Source organism: Macrobrachium rosenbergii, chromosome 25, assembly GCF_040412425.1.
Source record: "Macrobrachium rosenbergii isolate ZJJX-2024 chromosome 25, ASM4041242v1, whole genome shotgun sequence".
Taxonomy (NCBI): Eukaryota; Metazoa; Arthropoda; class Malacostraca; order Decapoda; family Palaemonidae; genus Macrobrachium; species Macrobrachium rosenbergii.
The window spans coordinates 43,486,405-43,500,098 of record NC_089765.1 but is presented as its reverse complement, the minus strand read 5'-3'; the positions used below and the strand labels follow the sequence as shown (position 1 = coordinate 43,500,098).

The window sequence follows — 13,694 nt, the reverse complement described above, 5'->3', positions numbered from 1 at the left end:
GTATTTTCTCTGACAGCAACCCATTTGGTAAGAGCCCTTTCCTGACCTTCGGTACCTAGTCTGTGTAAGATGAAAGAGATATTTTTTGAACTTACTCTCTTTTTTCTGTCACAGAGGAAGTCTCTCTTTTTTTCTGTCACAGAGGAAGTCTTCCTACACCTCCAAACAGTCTGTAATGTTTTAAAGAGGTGCTAAGACAGCCATGGTCTTGTCAGTTTCTTGCTTCCTGTTTAAAAACATCCTCAGTGATCCTCATACAAGAGTGTTGTGTGATCCTCAGTTGATAACTTTATCAACTGAGGAACCCATTTTAGATTGAGTTTGTTCGTATAGGGCTATAGGAGAAAAATTTGTCTTGTTACTAAGGAAGAGAGTCTTCTTGAGAGAATGGTCAAATTTTAGCATAGGACTGGTTTAATCCACTTGTTATATAAGAAAAAATAATTTTTTATAGGCTGAGAATAAGAAATTTGTTTTTCAAGTTATTGGCATCAGTTGCTGACATGCCCTATAAGGTAGAAGGGTCTGATTTGCATGGAAGAGCACTGCTGTGCAGTAATGAATGGCAGCTTTATGAATTTAAGCTGTGTATCATTATGCAGGGATTTAGACCAGTTAAAAGTTGAAAGTACTTCTTCCTACTCTTAATACCTAGGCAAACTGGGCAAGGATTGGCCAATAAATATTCCACTGAGCAAAGATAACGTTAGTAAGTTGATGCATTGGGACATTTGGGGAAGACCTGTTAAATGAAACAGAAGTTTGGTGGAGGCAAATGTAAGTAGCTGTTATCAGACATTTTGTAACTAAATTAAATGAAGCAGTTATCTTATAAGAAAAAAAGCACCCAATAAACTCTGGTATTAAATAATCAAAGTAACGATTTAATATACCAGATAAAGACTGATAAGCAAACTGGTTAAGTAAGGAGTCTGTAGTAATAGACAGAACTTGGAAACCATTGCAATACAAACCCAGAAGATGTAAAATTTTGATTGAACTCTAGTCAGTGTATGCAAGTAAAATGACACATCATAAGCTGACTTTTCAGACCTTGAGAAAAGGGGATAAAGGAAGGAGATTGAATGCTGGAATAGAAGCCTGCTGTATAGTAATCTGATCCCAGGAAAGCTAGTTAGCCTTGTATGAAAACCTTAAATAAAGGAGGGGAAACACCCCAACAAAGGAAAGCAAGAAACTAGTGCCACCCTCAAACCATAAATTCTCCCATAAAAAAAGTATGGCTAGCCTAAGCCTAGAGCAACTCTGGCCCCAAGATTGGACAGAAAAAAACTAAACACTCTCCTAAAACAAGAACATGTTTATTATGAAACCAAAAAGAAAAGGCAATCTTACTGAAAAAATACTACAGCTATGCTGGAATATGGACAGAACCAGTGGAAGAAAGTGAAAGATAAAACACAATGAAAAAGACCAAAAGGGGTAGAGTAACAAAGGGCTTGTGGAAATTTATGTGAAGAAAATACAAACATGAAAAGTATGAAACTTTGCCCTTGTCTTAGATGAAAAAGTACTTGAGTCAGACATTCTTAAATGCTGTGATGGGACTCCTTCAGGAAGTTTTTATAAGCTGGTGACTATAATAATTGTGCAGTTTGTATTTGGATCAGTGGTATGTTATCTTGTCAGGTGTTCTTTGGTCATCAGAAGACATCTCTAGGTTGAGGTGTTTTTCAAAGGAAAGAAATTTGTCAACTACTGTATATGCAAACAGGTTTTTCAGTATAGTTTGCATTTGTTACTTTTGGTTTGAAAATAGATAAATTGCTGCTTGCTATTCCTTCTTGTTTTTTCATCTGTCATAAATCAGACAATTCCAGTCAGCAGTATTTAATCAGAATATATTTTGTTTATTAAACAAATTAGGAAGATAATGCTTATGATGTATGGAAGTGACGTACTCGTACTCTATTTGTGGAAAGTGTGCTACTGACAGAAAAGAAAATTATTTCTGTCTATGGTGGTATAGGTATATTTTGTGAGTTTCATGTTAATTACTTATATGAATAATTTTAGAGACCATTCTTCATAGAAACTCAGTGTAATGTATATATGTGTCATATGCCTATAGAAGCCTGCAAGTTACTGTTACTAAATATTACCCAAATACATTAATAACATCACCAGGCATTCCCATATACGTATTGGTGATGAATAAGTACAGTAAAAGAAATACAGAATGAAAGTGGTAATTTTCATAAGATTTTGGCAGTAGTATAACCTAAAGAATTTTGAAGTTCTTTGTTATTTAAAAGTTTGTCAGTCTGGTAGTTTTCCTATATTTAAAAAATTATTTTATTTGACAGGAATACTTAGAAGATGTCAATTACCTCGCAGATGATGAGATGTATTCTGAATTCTTTACCCCTTATGGAATGAAGAATAAAAGTAAAGGTTAGTATTCCATAACTGTGGTATAATTTTCCAATTAATACTTTTTATTTGAAGTTAGTTATTGAAATGAGGATAAGGTTATTTCAGGCAGGTTTTAGTGTTGTCACATGTAGTGTTTACAAGGGGTTTTAATGTTAAGTTGTCATGCATGTGTAAGCCTTTTAGTATTAAACAATCTAGAAAATTAACTGGGTATAGTATGCCATATTACTTTTATTTGATCCTTTAAATGTACTGTGCAATAATTTTTTTTACACTATATTTGTAATGTTCTTTGTAATTTTGAATATTTTATGTTGTAGGTGAAGTATGTATTTTTTAAAACTTTTTCATAACTAGCATATTGTTTGAAATTCACCTTAAAAGGAATTTTAATTGTTTCCAGTATAAAAAATTACAATAGTTGTTATATTGTTTTGATTTTTAAGAAGTAAATGCCAGAGAATTGAAGTATGTTATGAATTCACATAAAAATAAGGAAGATGATGATGATGGGATAATACAGTATGAAGTTAATGGAAAGTATTGTCTAATTTTCTAGAGTTGTGATTTATTTTTCCTAAAACATCACTGCTCAGCATCAAGTTTTTTTCCAAGGAAATTTTATAGAAGTGGTGAGTTTTAAATTTGACTTCCAATTCCACTTTGGAATGAAACCAGATGTGTTTTACAAAGTTTGCTGGGTGTGGGTGTCAGGTATCAACTATTTTTTTTTTTATGAGAGTACCTTTTGTTCTGGCTCTTATGTTCTTGAGACGAGTCTTTTTCCAGGAGCAAATTTTTGTCATTTGTGCTGGAAATTTAAGGGTATAGGTAAAACTGAAGATGGAAAATGCTTAGATTAAGAGAGGTTAGTGTTAGGAAAGTAAGGGAAGTTCCTTTTTCCATTTTATCAATTTTATCAAAAGAAATGTAAGAGACAGTGCCAAATTTATCAGTTTTATTTTATTGAGAGAGTTCCTAATTTGTAAATTATAGAAGTCTTTGTCCAACAAATAAAGGCTTCATTCCATGAAGTCTCTATAAATGTTGAAATGAGTTGGATCCATGCTCATTAGGCATTAAAGGAAATAAAGATGTGCATCTTCAGTTACTAGAGCAGACAAAACTCTTATGACTAAGCCAGAAATACCTCTACTTAGTGGTGATTTTTTTACTGTCTTTAAAACCCATCATCTTAGTAAACGACAGGCTTTGTGAAATGGTGAATCTGATAATTAAAACTTCAATATTAAAGCCACTGTTGCACTGTGGTGTCCTTTATTCCAAAAAGAATGAAACTTTAAAGTAATTTTATCATGCTCCCAAACTGGTCACACTTTTGATTCATGGGTATTGACCTAATACCAGAATGCAGAAGATTGCTTATGGTTAAACACTTATGTAATTGTAGTTTTCAGTCAGCAACAATTGAAATGCATCATTGAGAGAAATTTTGCCAGCCTTGAACTTTTTTGTGCATTTAACAGTTAGAATATGGATAGTTATAATTACAATTTAGGATAGAGAAAACTTGTCATGAGAGAAAACAAAAAAAAAGGGAAGCAATGAGAAGACAATTGTCTTGTCATTGCTTACTTTTTTCCCTTTAGCTAATGATGTTTTCTCAGCTGTATCCTAAACTCTTTTTATTAAGGCTTAAGAGGCCAACTGATCAGGTTGGCAAAAGCTTCCTTTTAAGTGAAATTATACATACATATAATTGTGGATTTTCCCCACCCATTCTGAGATCTTGAGAGAATGAGTATACATATTAAGAGTAAGAATGTTATGTCAGTGACTGGGTTATGTGCTTCTAATATTGATATGTTTATATGTCATTTTTTATTTTTTTTTTGTACTTTTTGGTGGTTTTAATAGTAATTTTACCTTCTTGTAGTGGATCTCAAAGACCAAGAAGGGGTTAACATTTAATGAGGAACTTTTAATGCATCTAAATAACAGAAAAAGTGGAGTTTACAGTTATTTAGCCAAAGCATATACAACTTTAATTAAACTAGCATAAGAAATTCCAACAATGAATCCTGGTTTGATGTATTAGGAAGGATCTCAAGGATATCATCAAGCAGTCTTCAATGATGTTTTAGTGAATTCTTGTACATTTTGATTGAATCAGTAAAACAGCAACCATTCGGTATGTTTTAGGGTTTTAGTTGCAAATATTCATGCATTTAGATAGATGTAAATAGAATTTGTCTTTTGATAGTGATAGTAGGTAGTTTAATTTACCAGCTTCTTTTGATAGCAATAGTAGCTAGTTTAATTTAACAATAAAGAAAGCCAGTCATCCCCAAGGGATTTTTAAGTTTTTTCTGGGTTTACCATGTAGGGTGGCAAACATCAGTAGGATGTCATACTGATCCTGTTCTCTTTTTTCATGGGATAATTCTTAGTTTACAAGGAGCAAATATTTTCATCTCATTTTGGTATTTGTTTTCCCCTTTCTGTGTTTTTATTAGAGTTAGTCACAGTTGCAAGGTTAGTTTTATTGGAAATTTTTAGAGAAACTAGGGCTACCAGCTGAGGGTGTGGATAGTACTAATAATAGTCAGTTCCTGAATATACTAGATAAAGTGTGGCACAATCAAGTGATTTGTTTAATTCATCTTGTAAAGATGTCTCCTTAGACAAAGCAGTAAATCATGACAGACTTTTAATATAACTATTGTTAGCCATGAGACAAAAATCAGTCATTTAATTTTTTAAGATAAGATAAAATCAAGAGTCTTTATTCATGTTCATTGTGATTCTAAAGACCTGGTCTTATTTAACCTAAAGAATTCTGTATCACTCTTTAGCTGTTTACCAAAATACCATATTGTAGACTATTGAAATATAGTACTTATAAGGAAAGGGTATGAAATACTCTAACTCACCATAGCATTTGTAGCTTTAACTGATGTAACAATTTAATCACTCATGTATCCCCACATTCCTCACTCTCTCAATTTGTCTTATGCTGCATATACTACATGAACAGCTCATTACAGCAGCTTCAACCTTTTTTTCTTTCGCTTGCATTCATCATTCACAATAAGCTTCCAATCTGGGGAGTTTGCTCAATAATCCCACTGTACATTCCAATCTTTACCAATAATCTTTTTATGAATACAGTAAACCCCCTGTATTCGCATTCTCATGGTTTGCGGACTCACGCATTCACAGGTTTCTCTGTGGAACATATCTAGCCATCATTTGCGGAAAATTCGCCCATTCGCGGTATTTTTCACTGAGAAATATTCACTAATAACTGTATTTTCATATAATTTTCATGAATAAATGCACTTTTTGTGATAAAACTATTAAAATACTCAGGTATAAGCATTTTTACAGGGTTTTTCTTGGTTTAAGCTATCAAAATGGGCAGTTCTAAGTGTTTTTAGAGGGGTTTTAAGCATTCGCAGATTTGACCTATTCGCTGGGGGGGATGTGGGACGCATCCCCCGTGAATACGCGGGGTTCACTGTATAGCATATTTTCCTACCTGAACATATTTAGTATGCATGGCCCTAATGTACCGAATATGGCAAAGATATGTAAAGAGCACCAAAAATTTTCAGAACCTTTGTATAGAGATAGATGCTAATTAATTTCTGCTTCATTCTTTATTGTATCATTAGGTTTATCTGAAATTGAATTGAGAAGTTTCATATCTTTATTAATTCATTTCCTTGAACTATTAATACTGTATATTTAAATATAATAAGATTTTTGTAAAGTTCAGGGATAGTACACATAAATGGTGTGTTATATTTTGTAGGCATCGCTTTACGTGACTTGATCTTGAACAAATGACTTCTTGATAGCAAAACCAATATGACAAATCTCAAAATTATTACCAGAGTTAATTTCTGAGATTAAAGTTTGTGCATTGTATTTTATACATGTGAATCAAATATTGTTACTGTACCAGCTTTATCTGATGGCAAAATTGACTTTGCATCTAATTAAGTTTAATATTTAAATTGATGGAACATGGACAAATATTTTAAATTATATTTATTATTCATGCCTTTAATCAGTGGAGTCTTCTGGTTAGTAAATTAGGCAAAATGATAGGCCTAAAGAAGAGAATTTGATGTGCTTGTATGTGTGTATGTGCCACAATTACTCTGAAATGCATTGAGCAATTTCAACCAGACTTGGTATACGCATGACTTACTATTTAGAAATCAGCACTGTGGGGGTAAGACATCACCAGCACCAGAGGGTGGTGGGGGAGGGCTTCCCTGAAACGACCCTGGTTCTGCCCGTGAAACGGGGCTGGTTATGTCTGTAGACTTAGTAACTTTATGAATTTATCATACCTAATTTTGGTATACATATGACTTACTATTTGGAAAAAATACTGTGGGGATAAGACATCAATGGCACCAAAGGGGTGGGGGTTGGGAACGGGGTTGGTGATGGTTAGAGAGTGAGAGAGTAGAGGGGGTTAGGGAGAAGAAAGAGGGAAAGAGACAGGGATGGTTGGAGAGAGAAAGAGAGAGAGAGGGAGGGAGAGAGTGAGAGAAAGAAAGTGAGAGGGAGAGTAAGTGAGAAAGTGAGACTGCAAGAGAGTGAGAGGGAGAGGAAGTGAGAGAGTAGAAGGGGTGTTTGGGAGACAGGGAGGGTTGGAGAGAGAAAGAGAGAGGGCGAGAGTGAGAGAAAGAAAGAGTGAGAGGGAGAGGAAGTGAGAGAGAGAGAGAGTGAGAGGGACAAAAAGTGAGAGAGTAGAGGGGGGTTGTTAGGGAGAAGAGAGAGAGAGAGAGAGAGAGAGAGAGGGGGGTGTTAGGGAGAAGAAAGAGGGAAAGAGACAGGGAGGGTTGGAGAGAGAAAGAGAGAGGGAGAGAGTGAGAGAAAGAAAGAGTGAGAGGAAGAGAGAGAGAGAGAGTAAAGTGGGGTGTTAGGGAGAAGAAAGAGGGCATTGGCCTTTATTATACATTCATCACATTCTGTATTTTCATAAATTAGTTATGTATAGGCCTCTATATATATATATATATATATATATATATATATATATATATATATATATATATATATATATATATATATATATATATATATATATATATATATATATATAGAGAGAGAGAGAGAGAGAGAGAGAGAGAGAGAGAGAGAGAGAGAGAGAGATTAAAGTACTGTTCAATATATAGCACTGGAATTAGGCATTACCAAATATCTGTGTATAATGTACATTTGGTATAAACAGTAATTAAGTATGTGGTTGTGTACATTTCTTATTTTGATATCCTTTTAAGGATTTATTTTTGCTACAAATAAAATTCATAGCATTTGTGGTACTAGAGGGTTAAATTGTGATATCTGTCCACTCAATAGAAGTCAATGATTTTATCACATTTAATTGCTATGTCCTTTATCCTTTCCCAAGTGGGTTGTTGTGAAAGACCTTATGTGTGGACTGTATTTCATTGTTGCTGCTTTATGGAAAGTCTGCGTTGTCATTATTGTAGACACTGTTGTTACAAAATACATATCACATGCTGTTTGACAGTGTGTAGTTTATGAAGCAGTCCTTATGAAATCTGATATGGTGTTATGTTATACAGGCAATTTGAGAACTGGCAAATCCAAGTGTATTTTTTTCTTGAATATGCTTTTTCTTTTACATGTATTGGAGATATTTGCAGTTATCACTACTGTATAGTAGTTCAGCTGTATGTAGTACAATGTATGCAGTGTCTTTAATCCACTAATAAAGAGTTTCCTGGAGGGAAGTACCAGTATCAGTTTATTCTGTAATCCAGAAATCTTTGACAATCATTCAACCAATAAATTGTCTTGTCCATATGGTAGGTGTAAGTCAACAACCACATGTGGGTAGAGGTCCCATAGATACTAATAGCCTAGCACTGTTGATTGAGTAGGTGGTGGTAATAGGAGCTAAACTGGCATGAGCAGGATGTGTTGCGGGAAGTCAGTTTGACACTTCCTCCCAGCTGAACACATGTGTGTAGGGGGTAGTCCCTGCCTCACTCACCAAAGCCTTTACCATGGAGGGAAAATCATGTTTTGTTTACAACAAAAGGAAGATACAACATTAAAAGAAATAAGCTTCATTTTTCTCAGTGATTACGTGTGCTTTGATTGGTAATATGGCTAATATAGTGAATGAAAAGTTAATTTGGAATATATTTCAAGTTTGCAGTAACTGAAAATATGCTTTTGCATCAGTGCCTGGAATTTAAGTGAATGTGATACCTCAGTAGCTTACAACCTGAATAAAATTAATGAACGCTTTGTCAGTTTTCCAATTGAAATATAATCAGTACTGTACATACTTTCTAGTACAGTAATTTATGTTACTCATCTATAGATGTACTAGTAAATTTGAAAGTGATCTATTTGATTATTTGTAGTGAAAAATTGTTTTTCTGTAATATGTTACTGTGTGCACAACCCAAAACATGATCTTTGTTGATATGCTTCATTATGCTGTTCTTTTTTGGAAAAGTGTGAGGTTTGTTTGTTTGTTTAAGTATCCAGTTCTGGTGGAAATTATATGTTGTATGAGGGAGCTACTTTTGTGCAGTTGTGTTCTTTTACTTGTTGACTGCATTGAGCAGTACTGCAGAAAGATTGGTCAAGGTATATATGAGAACCAATTTTAATTTTTTTTCTAGTAATTAATGTACAGTACATTGATCAGTTATTTAGATGTCCTTTATGTATCTGGTGTCACTTAGATGATAAAGCACAAAATACCTAGGGTACTAGGCATTTTTAGGTTTTGTTATACCTTAGGGAATAGATATCCATCATCTGAAAACATTTCATTATGGTAGTTTTTATTTTAGTTACATTTTTGCATGCAACCTTGGTGTCTCTTAAACAAACTTATATTATTCTATATGCCAGTGACATCACTTCAGGAACATAAAAAAAATTATAAAGTAACCATGCTTATAGTGAATAAGATATAAGTTCATATGATTACAGTATACAGCATGTTGAAAATTGTCTCACTTGATTACAAGGTTAGGGTCCATCCCTTAGATTGTTAGCCTGAATGAAAATCTTAGTCTTTGGAATAATTTAGGATAGCCTAGGCTAAGTCTTTATTTGAGAGCTAACTTTAGATTACCTTATTAAATTTTGTTTATTTTTTTATGAAGTGGCTCTTTTTTAAAGCATTTTTTAGTCTTAATTGAAAAGGCCTCTGTAAATTCATTGTAAATCTCTCACATCTTTAACATTAGTTCCTACCAGTCAAGCATATCTCCACTGAATGATTATAAAAACCTTGCTGTCCAATTAAGGAATTCTTATTTAACATAATGGGTTCCTTTTTTGTGTTGAAATGACTTATACTGTAGACCACATTTTTGTAACCCCAGACATTTTATAGGAAGCCTTTTTAAATGACACATATGGAATGTTTTCTTAACATATTAATTTTATCTGTAACTGGTAATTAAAGAATGATTGTGCATTTCCTGATGCATCCATGACATTTATTCAGCTTCCTATGTTTAGTATAGAATGATTTCTGAGAGTGGGAGTTGCTATTTTGGGAGAAAGTTAACAGAGAGAGAGATATACAGTACTAATGATGAAATATAGCTAGGAATCACTTGGGATATCAAATCTAGGCCCCCTATGTTTCATAATTTTTCAATTTATACATTATTTTTTCTGGTTTTGTATGCCAGTGGAGGAAGTACAGTAGCAACAAAAATAATTATATTTAGTTCTCAGGCATCATGTGTAGTCATGTTTCAGTTTAGCAACATATTTTGGCCACATTTAGTTCTGTGCTGTGATATCAATTTCTTGGTGTACTACAAAAGATTTTTCTCTAGAGATGATGCTGTCAGACCCACTTTTTACAACTGTATATTCAGTTTATAGTTATAGGTAGTTGGATCACATTTTTTTAATTGAATTCCATTGCTTTATATAGATTTAAATATGTTTGAATTTACACTTTCATTGAAATGAGCTGCATCTTTTAGGTTTAGTTTCACTAATAGTCTTGAATTTAGTGCAGTTAGTTGTTATTTTAACTATTTGAAAAAGACTTTTGTAATACCAGGTTAATGTAAAGCAAATAATCATTTAACTCCTTGCAAATACGTAATATTGGAGTTGTTACCATAATGTAAGTTGCTCTTATCTTTCAGAAAATGAGGACCTTCCAGATGCCAGCAAAGATTCCAGGGCCTCTCCAGCTGCTGTGACCTGCCCCACTGTAGCAAGTGGTACTTCAGGCAGTTCAAGCCACTCATCATCGGCACCTCGACCTATTCATCAGAACTTTGTTGCTTCTTTACAACCCATGCCACCTTCTAGTTTGCCCTTAGATACGCAGCATGCCTCTCTTAGACGGAGGAAAGATCCTCCGCTGCACCAGCCACTGTATTCGCCTATCCTTGAAAAGGGGGAGGTATGTCTTAATTTTCTTCAGTCGTTTTAGAGTTGATTCATCTTTAATTACTGTTGCATGTTGCAGTATGTAATGGCAGTTGCATTTAGATTTAACACAATGAAATTTTGCTAACATGACTCAAAGTATTGTAGTGTACAATGTAAAAAGTTTTGAGTAATAGGTACATATCTCTTTGCAAGAAAATTCCTATTTTAGTACTATGGTCCACTATCTTATTGTAGGTATTTGCTGATTCTTTGCATGTTTTTTTAACCTTTCATTCTAGTGAAATAATGGTTTAGACCAGATTGCTTAAGGAAGATTTTTGTTTGATCACATTATGATTACATATTGAAAATCAAGGGCTAAGTCCTTGAAAACCAGGATTCATAAGCCCATGTTTTAATGGTTCAGAAAATGACAAACTTTTGGATTCATATCTAAGTAGAGTTCATTTAATTTAATTTGAGTTTATTGTTGTAGAATCTGTAGAATTTGTAATTGGTGGATTTGTCCATTATTGTGGAATTTTTCCAGGTTAAATGAAGTCTGATTAATACTCATTATGAATATAAAAAGGGTAGAAGTTGGTTTTCCAATTGAAATGGAGTTCTGGTAGAATTTCTGCACTTATAATTACCAGGTTTATTTCTTTATTGTGAGAAAGTATATATATATAATACATATATATAATATACATAAACATATATATACATGCAGGCAGTCCCCGGTTATCGGCAGGATTCCGTTCCCGACAGCTTGACGATAACCGAAAATCACCGACAACCGAAAATCGGCGATAATAGTGCTGATCCTTGGTTATTGGTGACGGTATCTGGTTATTGGCACTGATAACCGGGGAGCAGTGCTGCCGATAACCGAGGATCAGCGCCAATAACCGGAGATCGGCGCCAATAACAGGAATCGGTGTCGAAAATCCGGTTATTGTTGTCGCTAGACAAGCGCCGTAAAAGTGGATCGCCAATAACCGGGGACTGCCTATGTCCCCGGTTTACGATGGGTCCGGCTTATGACGTTCCGAGGTTACAACGCTTTTCAAATATATTCATCAGAAATTACTTCCCTGTTTACGACGCATGTTCTGGGGTTATGATGTGTCGTACGCCAATCTGACGGAAGAAATATGGCTCCAAAATGGCAGAATAATGAAAATTTGGAGGTTTTTTTTATGAAAAACTCAATAAAAATTCAGTTTACAGGTAGTGCTCGAGTTACAATAATTCGTCTTACGATAATTCGAGTTTACGATGGGGTTAGCAATTAATACCGATACGACAATATTTAGAAAATATTTTTAAATTTCGCTTGGGCGCAGGCAACAGCGTACAATCAGGCAGCAAGAGAGACCACCTTACAATAGACCAGCTTCTTTTCCTCCATCTCTTTATTCCATCTTCTAGTTAAAAAAGTAAGAGAATGATAAAAGTATTGTTAGTAACCTTATACTCTTGCGAAAATGTGTACAGCCATAAACAACCAAACGAGAAAGTGTTGTTTTGCTAATAACCGAATCGGATAACAACTGTTTTGCTTGTATTTCAACTGTCGTATGGTTAAACAATTACTGTAGTTATGTTAAAAATGATGTTAAGTACAATAGGACTGATATACTTTTACATTATACCCTTAACCACTTTGGAGAAAAGATCGGCAAGGAAATATATTGCTACAGTAAATTTAAGCTGCAAGTTGTAGCTGAAGCTGAGAAAACAATGTTCAAGCTGCTAATGACTATAAATTATCATGCATTGGCAACATGGGTGAAACTCGACCATAAATAAAATTGGAGAGAAAGTATTTTAATCAAAACTACAGGGCACGAAAGAACATATATTACTGCTGTTTTCACGCCGATAAAAGATAAATACGTAAAGCTCATATTATGATGATGAAATCAAGAGAAAATAGCGAACAGAATCTTGATTCTTTTTACACAAAACAAATATGCCCCCAAACGGCCTATTAACGAAAAAAATAGCTAAATTAACTTCACAGCGAGACATATTTAAGTTATATTTTGACTTAAAGACACTTCGTATAACAAAAACTATCCTTGTCCCATATAAATAAAGTATCTAGAGATTCATTTATGCTAACTAGAAGCAAGAAAAGCGCTCTGAACTGAGTTAAATGCGGCGAAATAAACACTGCGTGATCGATTCCCGAACCAAAACATTTGATCGCTATGATCACAGTTTATAATGCAAAAGCAATATGAGAATATATACAATTGGATACAGTGTAGTAAAGCATAACTTTTTAAAAGATCCATGTAAAAGATGCACGTTCGTTATTTTGACGTTTGTATAATATGGTGTTAATATGTGAAAATAGAGTACAGTATAATGTAGGCTAGGCTACCGTATGTGATATACCAAAGTGTAGGCTAAGACTTGTTTGTTATTCAATTTCTCTCTATACTGAATTATCATAAGTCAACTTGCTTTGAATCTGCAGAATTAGATGACACTAATAATTACTATACCGTATATGTCTATATAGAGTATACTGTGTAGTGTAGGGTAGGCTACCATATATGTATTGATGGTACTGATTACCCTAGTGTAGGCTAGGCCATATTTGAGATACAATTTTTTCAACAAATGATGGGTTTTTTGGAACCTAACCCCATTGTAAGTAGGGCAATACCTGTACATTGTTTTCAATACACCCAAAGCATTAAAAGTAAGGTTTAATTAGGATTTTTGACAATTTTTCGGTTTATGACGATTTTCGGTTTACGACGCGGCGTAAAAAAGGAACCCCCGTCATAAACTGGGACTGCCTGTATATATATATATATATATATATATATATATATATATATATATATATATATATATATATATATATATATATATATATATATATATATATATATATA

General features: G+C 33.8%; 1 protein-coding gene across 29 annotated transcripts in view; it reads left to right on the top strand.

Annotated features, from left to right (window-relative positions):
* Positions 1-13,694, top strand: part of RhoGAP93B (MyTH4 and RhoGAP_KIAA1688 domain-containing protein RhoGAP93B) — a 617,058-nt gene that overhangs the window by 560,585 nt on the left and 42,779 nt on the right. For all 29 annotated transcript variants that reach the window (XM_067127509.1, XM_067127537.1, XM_067127533.1 and 26 more), the window contains 2 exons: positions 2,328-2,415; positions 10,545-10,807. In XM_067127509.1, coding sequence (XP_066983610.1) covers positions 2,328-2,415; positions 10,545-10,807 — 351 coding nt within the window. The remainder of the gene's footprint in view (positions 1-2,327; positions 2,416-10,544; positions 10,808-13,694) is intronic.